The sequence below is a fragment of the Gobius niger genome, assembly GCF_951799975.1.
Source record: "Gobius niger genome assembly, chromosome: 18".
In the NCBI taxonomy this organism is placed as follows: Eukaryota; Metazoa; Chordata; class Actinopteri; order Gobiiformes; family Gobiidae; genus Gobius; species Gobius niger.
In genome coordinates, this window is record NC_136869.1 from 29,142,644 (window position 1) to 29,161,429 (window position 18,786).

At 46.3% G+C, this 18,786-nt stretch overlaps 1 protein-coding gene across 1 annotated transcript in view; it reads left to right on the forward strand.

The window, feature by feature from the left end:
* The window catches only part of LOC306977605 (dual specificity calcium/calmodulin-dependent 3',5'-cyclic nucleotide phosphodiesterase 1A-like), a 61,737-nt gene extending 46,234 nt beyond the window's left edge, over positions 1 to 15,503 (forward strand). Inside the window, exons 15-17 of the mRNA XM_079576000.1 lie at positions 9,604 to 9,761; positions 10,357 to 10,581; positions 15,279 to 15,503. Of these exons, the coding sequence (XP_079432126.1) occupies positions 9,604 to 9,761; positions 10,357 to 10,581; positions 15,279 to 15,439 (544 nt within the window). The 3' untranslated portion in view covers positions 15,440 to 15,503. The remainder of the gene's footprint in view (positions 1 to 9,603; positions 9,762 to 10,356; positions 10,582 to 15,278) is intronic.
* The last annotated feature ends 3,283 nt before the right edge of the window (positions 15,504 to 18,786 follow it).

Sequence of the window (18,786 nt, forward strand, 5' to 3'; positions counted from 1 at the left end):
TACTACACTACAACACACAGTACAGTATACTATACAATACTACACTACAGCACACAGTACAGTATACTATACTACACTACACTACAGCACACAGTACAGTATACTATACAATACTACACTACAGCACACAGTACAGTATACTATACAATACTACACTACAGCACACAGTACAGTATACTATACAATACTACACTACAGCACACAGTACAGTATACTATACTATACTATACTATACTATACTATACTATACTATACTATACTACACTACAGCACACAGTACAGTATACTATACTACACTACACTACAGCACACAGTACAGTATACTATACAATACTACACTACAACACACAGTACAGTATACTATACAATACTACACTACAGCACACAGTACAGTATACTATACAATACTACACTACAGCACACAGTACAGTATACTATACTATACTATACTATACTATACTATACTATACTATACTATACTACACTACAGCACACAGTACAGTATACTATACAATACTACACTACAACACACAGTACAGTGCACTATACAATACTACACTACAGCACACAGTACAGTATTCCACTACAACACACAGTACAGTATACTATATAATACTACACTACAGCACACAGTACAGTATACTATACAATACTACACTACAGCACACAGTACAGTATACTATACTATACTACACTACAGCACACAGTACAGTATACTATACTATACTACACTACAGTACACAGTACAGTATACTATACTATACTACACTACAGCACACAGTACAGTATACTATACTACACTACACTACAGCACACAGTACAGTATACTATACAATACTACACTACAGCACACAGTACAGTATACTATACAATACTACACTACAGCACACAGTACAGTATACTATACAATACTACACTACAGCACACAGTACAGTATACTATACTATACTATACTATACTATACTATACTATACTATACTATACTATACTATACTATACTATACTACACTACAGCACACAGTACAGTATACTATACAATACTACACTACAACACACAGTACAGTGCACTATACAATACTACACTACAGCACACAGTACAGTGCACTATACAATACTACACTACAGCACACAGTACAGTATTCCACTACAACACACAGTACAGTATACTATATAATACTACACTACAGCACACAGTACAGTATACTATACAATACTACACTACAGCACACAGTACAGTATACTATACTATACTACACTACAGCACACAGTACAGTATACTATACTATACTACACTACAGCACACAGTACAGTATACTATACAATACTACACTACAGCACACAATACAGTATTCCACTACAACACACAGTACAGTATACTATACAATACTACACTACAACACACAGTACAGTGCACTATACAATACTACACTACAACACACAGTACAGTATACTATACAATACTACACTACTGCACATAGTACAGTATACTATACTATACTACACTACAGCACACAGTACAGTGCACTATACAATACTACACTACAGCACACAGTACAGTATACTATAAAATACTGCACTACAACACACAGTACAGTGCACTATACAATACTACACTACAGCACACAGTACAGTATACTATACAATACTGCACTACAACACACAGTACAGTATACTATACAATACTACACTACAGCACACAGTACAGTATACTATACAATACTACACTACAACACACAGTACAGTATACTATACAATACTACACTACAACACACAGTACAGTATACTATACAATACTACACTACAACACACAGTACAGTATACTATACTACACTACACTACAGCACACAGTACAGTGCACTATACAATACTACACTACAGCACACAGTACAGTATTCCACTACAACACACAGTACAGTATACTATACAATACTACACTACAGCACACAGTACAGTATACTATACTATACTACACTACAGCACACAGTACAGTATACTATACTATATTACACTACAACACACAGTACAGTATACTATACAATACTACACTACAGCACACAGTACAGTATTCCACTACAACACACAGTACAGTATACTATACAATACTACACTACAGCACACAGTACACTATACTACACTACAGCACACAGTACAGTATACTATACAATACTACACTACAACACACAGTACAGTATACTATACAATACTACACTACAGCACACAGTACAGTATACTATACTACACTACACTACAGAACACAGTACAGTATACTATACTACACTACACTACAGAACACAGTACAGTATACTGTACTACACTAAACTACAGCACACAGTACAGTACACTATACTACACTAAACTACAGCAGACAGTACAGTACATTATACTACACTAAACTACAGCAGACAGTACAGTACATTATACTACACTAAACTACAGCAGACAGTACAGTACACTATACAACACTATACTATACTATACAACACTGCACTATATTATACAACACTACAGCACACAGCACAGTACACTATACTACACTAAACTACAGCAGACAGTACAGTACACTATACTATACAACACTGCACTATACTATACAACACTACACTATACTATACAACACTACACTATACTATACAACACTACACTACAGCACAGAGTGCAGTACACTGAGATTCGGTGCCATGTCGAGTCTAGACCACTGAGTGCTATCCATCCATTTTCTTCCGCTTTATCCGGGGCCGGGTCGCGGGGGCAGCAGTCTCAGCAGAGATGCCCAGACTTCCCGGTCCACACACACCTCCTCCAGCTGTTCTGGGGGGACCCCGAGGCGACACCAGGCCAGCTCGGAGACATAGTCCCACCACCGTGTCCCGGGTCTTCCACGAGGCCTTGTCCCACTAGGACATGCCTGGAACACCTCCCGCGGGAGGCGACCAGGAGGCATCCGGAACAGATGCCCGAGCCACCTCAGCTGGCTCCTTTCGACGTGAAGGAGCAGCGACTCTACTCCGAGCTCCTCCCGGGTGACTGAGCTCCTCACCCGATCTCGGAGGGTGCGCCCAGCCACCCTGCGAAGGAAACTCATTTCGGCCGCTTGTATTCGCGATCTTGTCCTTTCGGTCATGACCCAAATCTCATGACCATAGGTGAGGGTGTGAACGTAGATCGATCGGTAAATCGAGAGCTTTGCCCCGACTCAGCTCCCTCTTCACCACGACAGACCGATACAGCGACCGCATCACTGCTGACGCCGCACCGATCCGTCTGTCCATCTCACGCTCCATCCGTCCCTCACTCGTGAACAAGACCCCGAGATACTTGAACTCCTCCACTTGAGGTAAGGACTCCCCACCGACCTGAAGAGGGGAAGCCACCGTTTTCCGGTGGAGAACCATGGCCTCAGATTTGGAGGTGCTGATTCTCATCCCGGCCGCTACACACTCGGCTGCAAACCGCCCCAGTGCGTGCTGAAGGTCCTGGTTGGTTGAAGCCAACAGAACAACATCATCCGCAAACAGCAGAGATGAGACTCTGAGGCTCCCAAACCGGACACCCTTCGGCCCCTGGCTGCGCCTAGAAATTCTGTCCATAACTCTGTCATTATTTATAACTCTGTCATAAATAATGAACAGAACCGGTGACAAAGGGCAGCCCTGGCGGAGACCAACACGCACCGGGAACAGGTCTGACTTACTGCCGGCAATGCAAACCAAGCTCCTGCTGCTCATACAGGGAACGGACAGCCCTTAGCAGAGGGCCCCGGACCCCATACTCCCGGAGCACCCCCCACAGGGCACCACGAGGGACGCGGTCGAACGCTTTCTCCAGATCCACAAAACACATGTGGACTGGTTGGGCAAACTCCCACGAACCCTCGAGCACCCGACGGAGGGCATAGAGCTGGTCCAGTGTGCCACGACCAGGACGAAAACCGCATTGTTCCTCCTGGATCCAAGGTTCGACTATCGGCCGGATCCTCCTCTCCAGCACCCTGGAGTAGACCTTACCGGGGAGGCTGAGGAGGGTGATCCCTCTTTAATTGGAACACACCCTCCGGTCCCCCTTCTTAAAGAGAGGGACCACCACCCCGGTCTGCCAATCCAGGGGTACTGTCCCCGACCGCCACGCGATGTTGCAGAGACGTGTCAGACAGTCCTACAACATCCAGAGACTTAAGGTACTCAGGGCGAATCTCATCCACCCCCGGAGCCACCGAGGAGCTTTCTCACCACCTCGGTGACTTCAGCTTGGGTGATGGGCGAGCCCACCTCCGAGTCTGCTTCCTCATTGGAAGACGTGACGACGGGATTGAGGAGGTCCTCGAAGTACTCTTTCCACCGCCCGACGACATCCCCAGTGGAGGTCAGCAGCCCCCCACCCGCACTGTAAACAGTGTTGGTGAAGCACTGCTTCCCCCTCCTGAGGCGCCGGATGGTTTGCCAGAATCTCCTCGAGGCCGACCGATAGTCTTCCACCATGGCTTCTCTGAACTCCCCCCCTCTGTGACCGCACGAGCTGCAGCACACTTGGCCTGCCGGTACCTCTCAGCTGCCTCCGGAGTCCCACAAGCCAACAAGGCCAGGTAGGACTCCTTCTTCAGCTTGACGGCATCCCTTACTTCCGGGCGCCACCACCGGGTTCGGGGATTGCCACCTTACGGCCACAACTGCGAGCAGCCGCATCAACAATGGAGGAGGAGAACAGAGTCCACTCGGACTCCATGTCCCCAGCCTCCCTCGGAATCTGGGTGAAGCTCTTCCGGAGGTGGGAGTTGAAGACCCCACTGACAGAGGGATCCGCCAGACGTTCCCAGCAGACCCTCACAACACACTTGGGCCTGCCAGGTCTGACCGGCTTCCCCCCTTGCCAGCGGATCCAGCTCACCACCAGGTGGGGATCATTTGACAGCTCCGCCCCTCTCTTTACCCGAGTGTCTGAGACACGTGGCCGGAGATCAGACGACACAACTACAAAGTCGATCATCGACCTCCTGCCGAGGGTGTCCTGGTGCCATGTGCACTTATGGACACCCTTGTGCTCGAACATGGTGTTCGTTATGGACAAACCGTGGCTAGCACAGAAGTCCAATAACAGAACACCACTCGGGTTCAGATCGGGGAGGCCGTTCTTCCCAATCACTCCCTCCCAGGTCTCACTGTCGTTACCCACGTGGCCGTTGAAGTCCCCCAGCAGAACAATGGAGTCCCCAGTCGGAGCACCATCAAGTACCCCTCCCAGGGACTCCAAGAAGGCCGGGTACTCTGCACCGATGTTGGGCCCGTAGGCCGAGACAACGGTGAGAGACCTGTCCCCGACCCGGAGGCGTAGGGACGCGACCCTCTCGTCCACCGGGGTGAACTCCAACACGTGACGGCTGAGCTGGGGGGATATGAGCAGACCCGCCCTAGCCCGCCGCCTCTCCCCACGGGCAACTCCAGAAAAAGGGAGAGTCCAGCCTCTCTCCAGGAGTTGGGATCCGGAACCCAAGCTGTGCGTGGAGGTGCGCCCGACTACATCTAGCCGGTATCTCTCAACCTCCTGCACAAGCTCAGGCTCCTTCCCCCCCAGCGAAGTGATGTTCCATGTCCCGAACGCCAGAAGCTGCGCATGCGGACCAGGTCGCCGAGGCACCCGCCTCTGACTGCCACCCAGTCCTCTTAGCACCCGACCCCTATGGATCCCTCTGCGGGTGGTGAGTCCACAGGAGGGCGGGCCCACGTCCTCCCTTCGGGCTGTGCCCAGCTGGGCCCCGTGGGCAGAGGCCCGGCCACCAGACGCTCGCGTTCGGGCCCCAACCCCAGGTCTGGCTCCAGGGTGGGGCCCCCCGGCTGCGCCAGGCCGGGCGACGTCACGGTCCTTGTGTAGTGTACGTCCATAAGAGTCTTCTGAGCTGCTCTTCGTCTGACCCGTCACCTCTGACCTGTTTGCCACGGGGGACCCTACCAGGGGCATAAATCCCCGGACAACATAGCTCCTCGGATCATTCGGCTCCTCAAACAACCCCACCACGTTAAGGTGGCAGCTCATGGGGGTTGCCACTGAGTGGCACAGTCTTATTTGAACCTACACTGAATCCAGACTTGCCAGAGGGTTTACAGTTTCCTGCTTTAGTTAATGGACCTGCGGGTTCAACGCAAGTAAGATTCCTGTCAGTAACCACAGTAAACATGACATTTTTCTGCCAGCAAGAACCATTTTAGGTCACGTTGAGGAGATCATGTACCATGCTTGTAAATACGAGTACTACAAAGTCAGAATCTGAGACCTGTATGTGCACAGCTCAGATCAATAGTGACACAGCTAACAGTTCTCCACAGTCCAAAACTTCAGAGAAATGGCATCCTCCTGTCAATTTAGAACACCTTGATCGTGAACAAGGATTTAGTGTGCAAGTCTGATATCTTTGCTAGAGGTGAAGGGGACATAGGTTGTACAAATACCAGATTTAAAGTTAAAAATCAATGTCGTAGAACACAACCGAGTTCAGAAATGCTACCACTTGATCCCTAAACCCCTATTCAAAAAAGTGAAGGACTATATGCAAAATCTTTTGCACAGAGGTTGGATTCGCAGGTCAACTTCCTCATACTCCTTCCCAGTTGTGTGTGTGAGGTAGAAAGACCAAAGTTTATGTCTTTGTGGAGATTTCCGGGACTAAACAAAAAGACTATTGTTGACCGCCACCCCTTGCCACAAATACAGGACTTGCTTGATAGTTTAGGTGGAAACTCGTGGTTCCCCATTCTAGACCAAGGGCGCGCACACCACCAAGGATTTGTCACCGAAGAGTCCAGGCACCTCACAGCTGTCAGTACTCCGTGGGGCTTTATGAATGGATTAGAATACTATTCGGACTGACAGACACACCCGCAGCATTTCAGAGATGTATTGAAAGAGTGCTGGAGGGTATTCAGGATGAATGTTGTGCCCCATATCTCGACAATGTACTGTTTTATTCAAAGACATTTGAGGACCACGTAAACCACCTGAAACAAGTTTTAAGTTTGTTATCCTGGCTGCTTGGTCTCTGGTTAGGGTTAGGACTAAAGCACTAAAGGAAAAAAGAGCCACAGACTGTAGGAGATGTCAAGTCACTGTTAGGCTTTTTAGGCTCTATCGCTCCTTCATCCAAGATTTTTCACATGTCGCCAAACCGCTGTTTAAACAAACAAAGAAAAAACAAAGTGATGGAAAGGTCAACAAGAACAAAAGTATAAAAGCAATGGCAAGCAAAGAAAGGAAGACAGGGGACAGTTGCATCAAAAACACCCATCACATGGACTGAGAAACACAAGCTGCTGGTGACTAAACTTATGATAAATCCCCGTGTCCTGGCCAACCCAAACTTTGATTTCCCATTCGTGTTCCACACTGACGCCTCTAACGAAGGATTTGGTGCACCGTACAGGATCGCATGAGTGACCACACAAGTATCATCCCAGCTGATGTGGTTACTGCTGTGTGGCAAGGCAGTGAAGCAGTTCAGGAACTGCAACTGGACAAAACACACACAGATGAGATGTCATAGGGGAGGACGCAAAGTGTCAAATCAGCAGACACCTAGTGAGAAAGATAAAAGGAACATGACAAGAGACAAAAAGAATGTTGTATGAAGTGGAAAAGGGATTCTTTGCAGGACATGTCGACACAAACAGCTGGTCGTTCCTGAGAAACTCAAACCGGTCATATTAAAGTCCCTTCACAATGACATGTCCCGTATAGCTGGGATTGAGGACTATGTTAATTAAAATTGCTCCTGTATAAAACAGAAACGTCCTAACCTCCCACAAAGAGCACCTATGAGACACATTTCCACCAGAAGCCCTTTCGAACTTGTGTCCATTCACTATCAGAGCAAAGTCAAGGCTATGATTACATACTGGTGGTTGAAGATCACTTTACCAGATTTGCTCAAGCTTATGAGAAATAAGTCAGGGAAAATGGCAGCAGACAAGATTTTTCATGATTGTATTCCCTGTTTTGGCTACCCTGATAAAATCGATCATGACCAAGGCAAAGAATTTGAGAACAGTTTGTTCAGCAGGCTCGAGCAGTAGGCTGGTATTGGACACTCCCGGACCCCTCCCGGATCTCGATGCCACCCACAGTGCAATCCAGTAGAGAGACTAAATCGCAATATGCTGTAAATGCTAAAAAGAATGTGAAAAGTCCTCATGATAAATCTGTCAGGGGTGTGGTTCTCCAGTCAGGGGAGTGCTACGCCTGTTTCACACCGCACGCCGAGCTCAGAGCCGAGCGCCCTTTGCGGCAGAACTACCTCGCAGCGAGCGCCATGTATTCATACTGCCACGGAGCGGGGGCGAAGCGCCTAGCATAGTATTGGACTCAAAACAACGTCTCGTGGTTCATTCTAAAGCAACACTATAATTATTATAAGATAGGAATTCAACTGATATGTCTCCTTAACGTGCAAAATGTGTTTTAAGCACAATAAAAAAAAAAAGAATAAAAAAAGTAGGCATGGAAAATTATGTTATTAATACGCCTAAAGTTATATTTCAGTATATTTCCTTAATGTATTCCAAGTACACGATTGGATAGACGTGAAATTGCTTTATAAAAGTGTATTTTTGTAGATTTTGGTGTTGAAAGCCGCTTCGCTGTGCAGCCCACACGCGAAAGAAATGTGCTCGAGTTCCATTTCTGCTTTTGGGAGCGGAGGCGGCAGCGCCCGAGCCGCTTCTCTCCGCGCCGCCTCGGCGTGCTGTCTGAACACACAAGAGCTTTCCCATCTGAACAACTTGAATGCTGGCGCTGGCTGGTTCGCTCGTCAATTCGTTGACGAATCTGCGTGCGGTGTGAAACAGGCCTTAGTCAGAAATCTATCACAGAGAGGTGGACCTGGCAAGCTGCGCTCATATTGGGAGCAGGTAGTGCACAGAGTAGTTGAAAGAGTTGACAATGGTACCTGTATACAAGGTGCAAAAAAAACGCTACGTGTGCCACATCGAAGCCTTTTACTTCCTGTTAATGACCTCCCCCTTGAAGAGAACATACCGGCACAAAGTCAAAAGAAACCACCAAGTAAACAACAGACAAAGGCACAAAAGCAGAGTGAAGAGAACTCTGAGTCACTAATCTGTAGCGTGGGACACATACACATGTGTTTGGTTTAGCTGCTGGAAATCTGTTCTCTACTTATTTATTTATTGTGTGTTTTTATTTATGTTTGGTTGTTTGTTTTAATGGTGTTTTGGTTTAAATTGCTTAGTTGCCTAATTTTTAAATATCTAGTTATGTCTATGTTGTGTTTTTTGTTTGTAAAATGTACAGCAAAGACAGTATTTATTGTATTTGCTATGTTGTTATAAGCTGTAAAAACATCCTAAATAAAATAGTCACTATTAATACAAAACAACAAAAAAGCAAACTACAGTGAAGTGGGTGTGAGAAAGCTGGATGCATGTCGAGACCGTGGAAATACGAGGCTTTACATGGCTCTACTTCAAAGTGGGTTTAAAATCTATGTTTGGTGAATCATCTTTGGTTGTCTACAACCGGAGCATGTGTCATTCTCCTCATGAGCACAGTCAGAGCAGCTTGAAATACACTTTTAACTCTTGTGTGGTGTATGCTGTGTGTCAGTCTGAACAGTGTGAGCGGCAGTGATGTGAAGAGCCTGAGGAGCACAGCGTCTGAGGGCTGTGTCTCTGTGCCCATCATGGACTTTACCAGCTTCAAGGTCATCTGGAACCAGGAGATCCAGACCAACCGTGACACATGGAAGAGCCAGGCCGGGAAAGGTATCACCACACAGACTAACCTCTGGGAAGGAAGGACATACCATCTGTTTGTGATCAAACCAACAAGAATCTTACAACATCCAGGGGGATTTACAATCATTAAGTCCAATCTCTCACCCCGTCATCAATGGCTGTGTTCATGAGGTCTCAGGGCCTTTACTGAGGCGCATTGAGTTGCATTGTGTATGAAATGCGCCATATAAACAAAATGGCCATGTCTTTCTTGTACATAGTCTAGTCTGTTTTTTTGTATTGCTTATAAAACATCTCCTTATGTTCCAGTGTTGTATTTTCTTTATTGCAGGACAATTGGTCTTTCACAGTATTTGTCCTCCACTGTGGTCGTATGACTGTAATAAATGTTATACAACCATAAATAACAATGTTACAAAGCTCCTGATAGGCATAAACAGACCCATGAGAGCTTGTTTGAACAAGTGACATTTCTAGTTTAAAACCAAAACAAATGTAAGTCCCTCCTTACTTTTCAATGTAAATATAATATATCATTATCCTGTTCAGTTGAATGCAGAATCAATTTGTGTATAATATAGTTTAATATGTGCCTTGTTTCACATGGTGCTTCTGTGCTTAGACGGAGAGGACAAGTCCCGGAAGAGGACCAAAGTGTCAGACCAGGACAATGTTGAGGAGAGACTAGTGAAGGACAGTCCCCGAAGGACAGTGGACGCAGTGATGAGGACAGAGGAGACAGCAGAGAAGACTGAAGCTCTGTCCCCAGCCGAGAGACAGGAGCAGGCAGAGGGCAGGTCTCATGTCCTCAGCAGCCAATCAGAGAAGACGCCTTCACTGCTCAACGGTCAGTATCTATCTATCTACACTGCTCACAAAAACTTAGGGCACACTCAAAAAACACATCCTGGATGTCAATCAATTCGATTTTTCGGATGAAAATCTTTATTCATAGTGTAGGGCAATGTGTTGAGAACAAAATAACATAAGAATGCTAAATGGAAATCAAATCCTCAGCCCCTGGAGGTCTGGATCCAAAATTATAGTCAAAATCAAAGTGACAAATCAGGTCACTGGTTGATCCAAATTCTGTAGAAATTCCTCCAAACGAGTCTGTATCATCCTCAGTAGTGTGTGTGGCCTCCACGTGCCTGAATGCACTCCCTACAACGCCTGGGCATGCTCCTGATGAGACCACGGATGTCCTCCTGAGGGATCTCCTCCCAGACCTGGATTAGAGCATCAGTCAGCTCCTGGACAGTCTGTGGTGCCACGTGGCGTTGATGGATGGACCGAGACATGATGTCCCAGATGTGCTCTATTGGATTTAAGTCTGGGGAACGGGCAGGCCAGTCCAGAACATCAATACCTTCATCATGCAGGAACTGCTGACACACTCTTGCCACATGTGGCCTGGCATTATCAGGCATCAGAAGGAACCCAGGGCCCACAGCACCAGCATATGGTCTTACAATAGGTCTGAGGATCTCATCCCGGTCCCCAATGCCAGTCAGGGAACCTCTGGCTCGCACATGGAGGGCTGTGCGGCCTCCAATGAAATGCCTCCCCAGACCATCACTGACCCACCACCAAACCGGTCATGCTGGATGATCTGCCAATCGCTGTGTTCTCGGGCAAATGCCAATCGGGCTGCACGGTGTTGGGCAGTAATCACCGGCCCAACGCCCTCATACCCCCCTCATACCCCCCTCATGGAGTCGGTTTCTGACCGTTTGAGGACCAACATGCACATTTGTGGCCCTCTGGAGGTCATTTTGTAGGGCTCGGGCAGTGCTTCTCCTGTTTCTCCGTGCACAAATGAGCAGATAGTGGTCCTGCTGCTGGGTTGTTGACCTCGGTCGTCCCCCCCCAGGTCTCCTGGTGCACTGGCCTGTCTCCTGGTATCTCCTCCATGCTCTGGACACTGCGCTGGGAGACACAGCAAACCTTCTTGCCACAGCACGAATGGACGTGCCATTTTGGATGAGCATCACTCCCTGAGCAGCTTCTGTGGGTTGTAGATGCTCCTCATGATGCCTCTAGTGGTGAGAACACTGGACAAATGCTATTTGTCTATCTATCTATCTATCTATCTATCTATCTATCTATCTATCTATCTATCTATCTATCTATCTATCTATCTATCTATCTATCTATCTATCTATCTATCTATCTATCTATCTATCCAATTAATTCTATTCTATCTAATTTCGGCCGCTTGTATTCGTGATCTTGTCCTTACGGTCATTAAATCTCATGACCATAGGTGAGGGTGGGAACGTAGATTGATCAGTAAATCAAGAGCTTTGCTTTTCCGATACAGCGACCGCATCACTGCTGACGCCGCACCGAACCGTCTGTTGATCTCACGCTCCATCCGTCCCTCACTCGTGAACAAGACCCCGAGATACTTGAACTCCTCCACTTGAGGCCAGGACTCCCCACCGACCTGTAGAGGGGAAGGAGAACCATGGCCTCAGATTTGGAGGTGCTGATCCTCATCCCGGCCGCTACACACTCGGCTGCAAACCGCCCCAGAGCAGCTGAAGGTCCTGGTTTGATTGAGCCAACAGAACAACATCGTCTGCAAACAGAGATGAGATCCTGAGGCTCCCAAACCGGACGCGCCTAGAAATTCTGTCCATAAAGGTTATGAACAGAACCGGTGACAAAGGGCAGCCCTGGCGGAGACCAACACGGACTGGGAACACTGGATCCCACCTGTGATAAAATTACATTTTGTGAAAGACACACACCTCTCTATAAGGTTCCACAGCTGACAGAGCTTGTCAGAGCAGAAACTAATCCCTGAAGTCAAAGGAACTGTCTGTTAACCTCCAAGACAGGTTTGTATCGAGGCACAGATCTAGGGAAGGGAAAATTGTTGCATGTTCTGAAAAACACAGTGGCTTCCATCATTTGTGAAAGGTTGAAGGAGGTGGCCAAGAACCTGATGGCCACTCTAGCAGAGCTCCAGAGTTATTCTGAGGAAATGGGAGAACCTTCCTGAAGGAAAACCATCTCTGCAGCACCCCACCAGTGGCCAGATGGAGTAAAAGGCTCATGACAGCCTGCCTGGAGTTTGCCAAAAGGCACCTTAACGACTCTCAGACCATGAGAAACAAGATTGTCTGGTCTGATCAAACCAAGATTGAATGTAGCCTGAATGTCAAGCATCATGCCTGCAAATACTATCACTATGGTGAAGCATCAGGCTGTGGGGATGACAAACTCAGGAGGCTATATAGCTGTAAAAAAAAAAAAAAAAAAAATACAAAATGCAAAAGAAATGCCCCAAATGCAGGTGTGCCCAGAATTAAGGCTGAAATAACTGTGCAAGTACGGATTGAAGGGAGTGAATACTTGTGTGAAATTTTAGTTTCATATTTTTAATGCACTTCCAAAACACCTGGGGTATTTATTTATTTTATTTATTCTTTATTTAACCAGGAAAGTCCCACCTAGAACAACATAAAAAAAAAACAGTTAAAACATTTACATTAACATTAACACTAAAAATACCAAAAAAGAAAAAAAAAGGCTGTCCACACGCAAAGTGTTCTATGCCTCATTCCAAACGTATGTTGAAGCAGCGGAAGGCCTTACCCCCCATTCTGTCAAAGGGACCCCAAAGAAGAGCTTTGTAAAGAAACAGCAGACAATGCTATAACCATCTCCATGACCATCTTGATCCTGCCGTGACGAACGCTGTGATAGAAGGTAAAGGTGTACTGCTCAGTACTCATAAAGCTAATGTACAAACCTATGTTCGGCTGTCACATCTCCATGGAGACAAGCTGATGGTGTCCCATTGCCAGAGAGGTTTACCAATCAGATCTGATAAGAAACAAGCCCACTAATGAAATAAATGTTTGTTTATTATACTATTTTTTTGGTTGAACATTTGTTGTGTGTCCTTTGTTGGGCCGCCTTTAACTGCAAATGAGACACAAGCACAAGTTACTCTAGACTACGCTATATGAACATGACATTCCTGAGCTTTAACTCATGCACTAGCACTTGAGGCTTGATTGGAAACAGGAGCTGGTAACGTAGCATTTCTGAATTTAAAGTCTGGTAACCTGACATGTGATCCTTGAAGTGCTTTCTGAGCAAATAGAGGATGACTTTTGCGGAGCCACGGACCAAGATGGCAGCATAGAGTGGGTGCTCCCTGCAACTCCGTTTTGTTGCTGAATATAACCAACCAAGTCTGCATGATATCTAAACAATCGACCATTGAGGGCTGTGAGGCTGGATCAAGATCACGCTTCTCGCAAAGACCTAAACCAACTCATTTGGCCACGTTCTGGCAGCTAACAGTGTGGCTGATCCACAACAATGTGCCGACTTAGCTGTGGTGCTAAGTGAGCTACAGTCACTGCGTGCGACAGTTATTTCCATCCATAGATAAATATAAGATAAGTACATGCCACTGTTCTGGCTGAGACTGGATGCTTCCAGGAACTTTGTTTTGGAAAGAGCAAACTGCACGTTGGCAAAACTGAAGTTGGCCCAGAGCAGAGCGAGTTGGTTTTTCGCCAAAAAGCTTGTAATCACTCACGAGGGCTCAAGATTTCTCAGTCGTAACCATAAAGACAAGGAGTTCATTCAACGCAGTGAAGAAAAAATTCATCGAGGCTAGATCCTTCCGGGGATTTCATCTACATCCTGGCAAGATGAGGATTCTTCATGTGGGGGAAATTATTCTCTTCTCCACACCTGAAGAAGCTGAGAACTTCCTATTGAGCTATCTTTGTACTTACTACACAGCATGGAGTATGGGTGACCATTCTGGATGGACCTTTTGGTGTTATGCACCTAATAAAGGCTTGTGCACTTTGATCGTCCACTACGCTGCCGTGTGCTGGGCCCCGGGCCGCACAGAGCGGGACAAGAACAGACTGAACAAGCTGGTCAGGAGGGCCAGCTCCGTCCTGGGCTGCCCCCTGGACTCTGTGGAGGAGGTGAGGGACAGGAGGGTGTTAGCCAAGCTCACCTCCATTATGGACAACACCTCCCACCCACTGCACGGGACTGTAGAAGAGCTGAGCAGCTCTCTCAGTGGCAGACTGAGACACCCTCAGTGCAGGACGGAGCGCTACCGCAAAGCCTTCATCCCCACTGCTGTCAGACTGTACAATAAGACTGTAAAGTAACATGTGCAATAATCTCTGTATCAGCTGCACTTTATTAACTCTGAGTGATCTTCTTGAACGCCGACTGTAACAAGTGAATTTCTCCTTTGTGAGATCAATAAAGGCTTATCTTATCTTATCTTATCTTATCTTATCTTATCTTATCTTATCTTATCTTATCTTATCTTATCTTATCTTATCTTATCTTATCTTATCTTATCTTAAAGCACAAGAAGAGGAAGTGTGGGGGAAAAAATGATAGAATATGTCTGATTTCAGGTTGAGTGTGACTTATTTTATTTAGTTTATTGTGTTAATGTATTTTGCTTTATTGAAAAATGCATAAAAAGACTGTGTTGAAAAGAAAAAAAGAAACACACCTCTGAAATGAATGTTGTGTTTCCAGGAGAGTCCCTCCCACGGCCCATAGTTTACTACTACAAGCGTCCGAGTTACTGTGCACGGGCGTACCAGGTGGTGCGCTCCAAGATGACTGACGTGAGGCCCATTGATGCTCGTGGGAAGGCCCGCAGACTGCAGAGGATCTCCCTGCGGCGACGCAAGTGACCCCTCCCACTACTGACACCCCTCCCTCTACAGCCGCCCCTCCCTGTACAGCCACCCCTCCCTCTACAGCCGCCCCTCCCTCTACAGCCACCCCTCCCTCTACAGCCGAGTCCACCCTCGTGAACTCCTCAGGTCCCTGCTGCGAGTCTGAGTAGAGAGTGCACTCTGGGTCTCTACCTTTCCTTTTTGAAGGACTGTAGACTGTGGACTGTGGACTGTGGACTGTGAGGTGTGAGCAGGTGAGCAGGTGAGCAGGTTTGGGACCTGGTTAAACCTGGTTGGACCGGGCCGAGTAGGAACCAGAGCTGTGCTGAAGGGACTTCTGCACTGATGCTGTTCTCTTTTCTTACATGAGATGGTACTTTAAATGTGTCTGTTGTTCTTCATCACATTGGCCCAAATCACGGTGCTCTTCGTCATCTTAGGCGGTGGTTCTCAACTCATTCAGTGTCACGACCCATTATCACAGGACCATAAGCTGCGACCCACATAACTATTGAACTGCTCTTATTTTATGCAAATATTGTATTTTTTATAAATAACCCAAACTATTGAGGAATAGGTTTGATATAACCCTAAAAAGCTGAGACCATGATGAAAACAAGCGGATTTGCTACTTGCACAATCCCATAATGCATTGCACCTTGGGGGGTTCGCTGCTGTAAAAAAGATGGCGTTGCGAGCTGTCATCGAAAGAGACTAATTCTTCCAAATACCATAAAACCAAAGCTTAAGAAAATCTGTACCTTTTTATGTGTTGATTTTGAAAAGTCGATCGGGAAAAAAGGTCTGGGTAACCTGGTGTGCAGAGCTTTGTAGTTCCGGAATACGTTTTTGATTGTTGGAGCAGTTGTGAGCACAGCAGAAGTTGTTTTTCATCATTGTTTAGCCGTAGCTTCGCACTCAAAGGCCTCCACGGTCATCGCTACCCCCTAAGCGCAAAGCATTATGGGTTATGTGCAAGTAGTGAGTTAGAGTCATGCTTGTCTGCCTAACTGTCTCCACTTGCCGGGGGGGGGGGCAATAATAATAATATAATTACTCTATTCAAAGGAATTTTTCTGCGAGAAATCCATTAAAAGAAACAATTAGCAATGACGGTAGGTTAATTACAAGTAGTAGTAGTAGTAGTAGTGTAACATAAATAAACATAGATTTCCTTTCAAAATCAAATCAAGATAAGCTTTGGAGCCCCCCCTGCTGTGCCTCTGAGGTCCCCCAGGGAACCACAGTTTTAAATCATTTACAGGGCTTTGTAATGGCTATGCCAAAGGGGGCACTGTAAATTAAAATAATTGCCTTGAATAAATTTGTTTTCTCAAAATGGCTGAAGCTAACGTCTTGAAATAGGCCCCTGTCTCTTTAAGAAGCCCTGGCCGTGCCTGACACGCCCCCTCCACACGCTGTCTGTGGCATCAGGTGTTCGAGGTGAGCCAGACGGAGCAGTCTTACAGCGACTGCAGACTCTCGGTGCCGTGAGATTTCTGTTCTTGCTCCAGACGGGCTCTGATGTCACGGGCACGTGGGGCAGGGAAAGATCTGAGACCCCAACGAGACCGGCCGACTGGATCAGCCGCTGCATCTCTCCAGAGGAACTGCAGCAGCTCCACGGCCCAGTGCATGATGGGAAAACACCCACCTGTCCTCACGCTCAGGTGATTGGATACGAGTCTGTGTGATCAGAAACATGCTCCTCCCCCTCCTCTCTCCTCTTTAGATCTGAACAAATAAACTATGACTGAAACTATTAAAGTTCTGCATCGCCCCTAAAATAGAGCTCATGTTTGATGCTTTTCAGAACAACCCAGGATTTAAAAGGACGTGTTTTATCTCACAAACTTGAACAAACAAACAAATGGGAAAGTTTTCTCTGATGAAGAATGATGTCTCTGGAGTAAAGGAAACAGAGCAGGAGGTGAATGACTTTTATTTAGGATAAACTTTAAATGAACGCGGTATCTGAACGAGACGCTGCTGATCTGAGGCTCTCGTTGTTCTCTGCATGTGGAGCGGTCGGATGGACTTCAGACTTTTTTCTCCGCCCCCGTTGCGCCGGCTACTCTCGCCGATCATCCAGGCGAGACACAACGGCATCTCGAACAAACCTATCATCACAACACGACCTCGACTTCGACTTAGCTTCGACTACAGCTCATAGTTGATGAAAAGTCTGCAATAAACCACACATGTGTAAAGCCAGGCTCATTGTGTGATCATCGTAAAGGCTGCTTCACGTAGTTGCCTGCTTTGTTGACGTTATTTGTGCATAATATGCTGCCTGTTTTCTATGAATCGTTCCGAGCTAGCTGTTGGCTCCCGGCGGCTAGCTTGTTAGCTCCGGGAGAAAGCCACTCGGCTATGACCCATTGTAGATGAAATGTGAGCAATAAACTTCATAATCAACAAGCCCAGCTCCGTGTGTGATCATTGTTAAACGGTTCTTTATGTGTGTGGTGCTTTTATTGACTTTATTCGTGCATATTTCTCATTGTCACGTGATGACCCGAGCTTTTGCTTGTATCATTAGCGTCGTCCGGAGGGAATCTATCAGAGCATCATCAAGGCCCTAAGACATTCCCAGCGCAGAACCAGTCACTGAAATAAGTGTTCTTGTCACCGGTTTGAATCCTGGGTGTTTCGGTAACAGAAACACTGATGTGTGTCTTTGTAAAAGTCTCAGAGCTGCTGTAGCTCCGGTTCCCAACACATGAAGCTAATCCTCCATGACTCTGACTGTTTACATCTTGACATGCGGGGAGGGGGTTCTGCTGAGGAGCAGTGGTCGGCTGGTGATGAAAGGTCCGAGGCGTCTCCAGGAGGTGGGGAGGTTCCAAGGAGGACTCAGGCAAAGTTATACCTAAAATGGCTGCCGTCTGAGTTTCTAAAGATTACTCAAATATACGTGAATGAGTCAAGGCAACACTCCACTGTTTTTTAATGAGGAATGACAATATAACACGATGCAAAGCTTGAAAAAGTTGATTTTACATAATACCCGCCTTTTAACAAAAATTCTGAAATTAATTAAATCAGCTATTTTACCGGACGGACTCGCTCGGATCTGTGGTGTGTTGGTAGAGTTTAGACTTTGATCATGTTAACAATACAATGTATAGTGTGGATGACAGATTTGTAAATACAATGACAACATAAGCTTACAAGGTGTTTAAACATTTTATTAACTATTCTCATAATAATCCCCCTGTACATTAACCAGGTTTGGGAGCCACATCTTTTCTATCACTAATGGGATGACCTTATTTTAAAGCAGTACTAAGTAACTCTTCCCCCTAGAGGCCATAAGCGCAACTGCAGGTGTAGTAGCAAGTTATGAATTTTTAACTTAT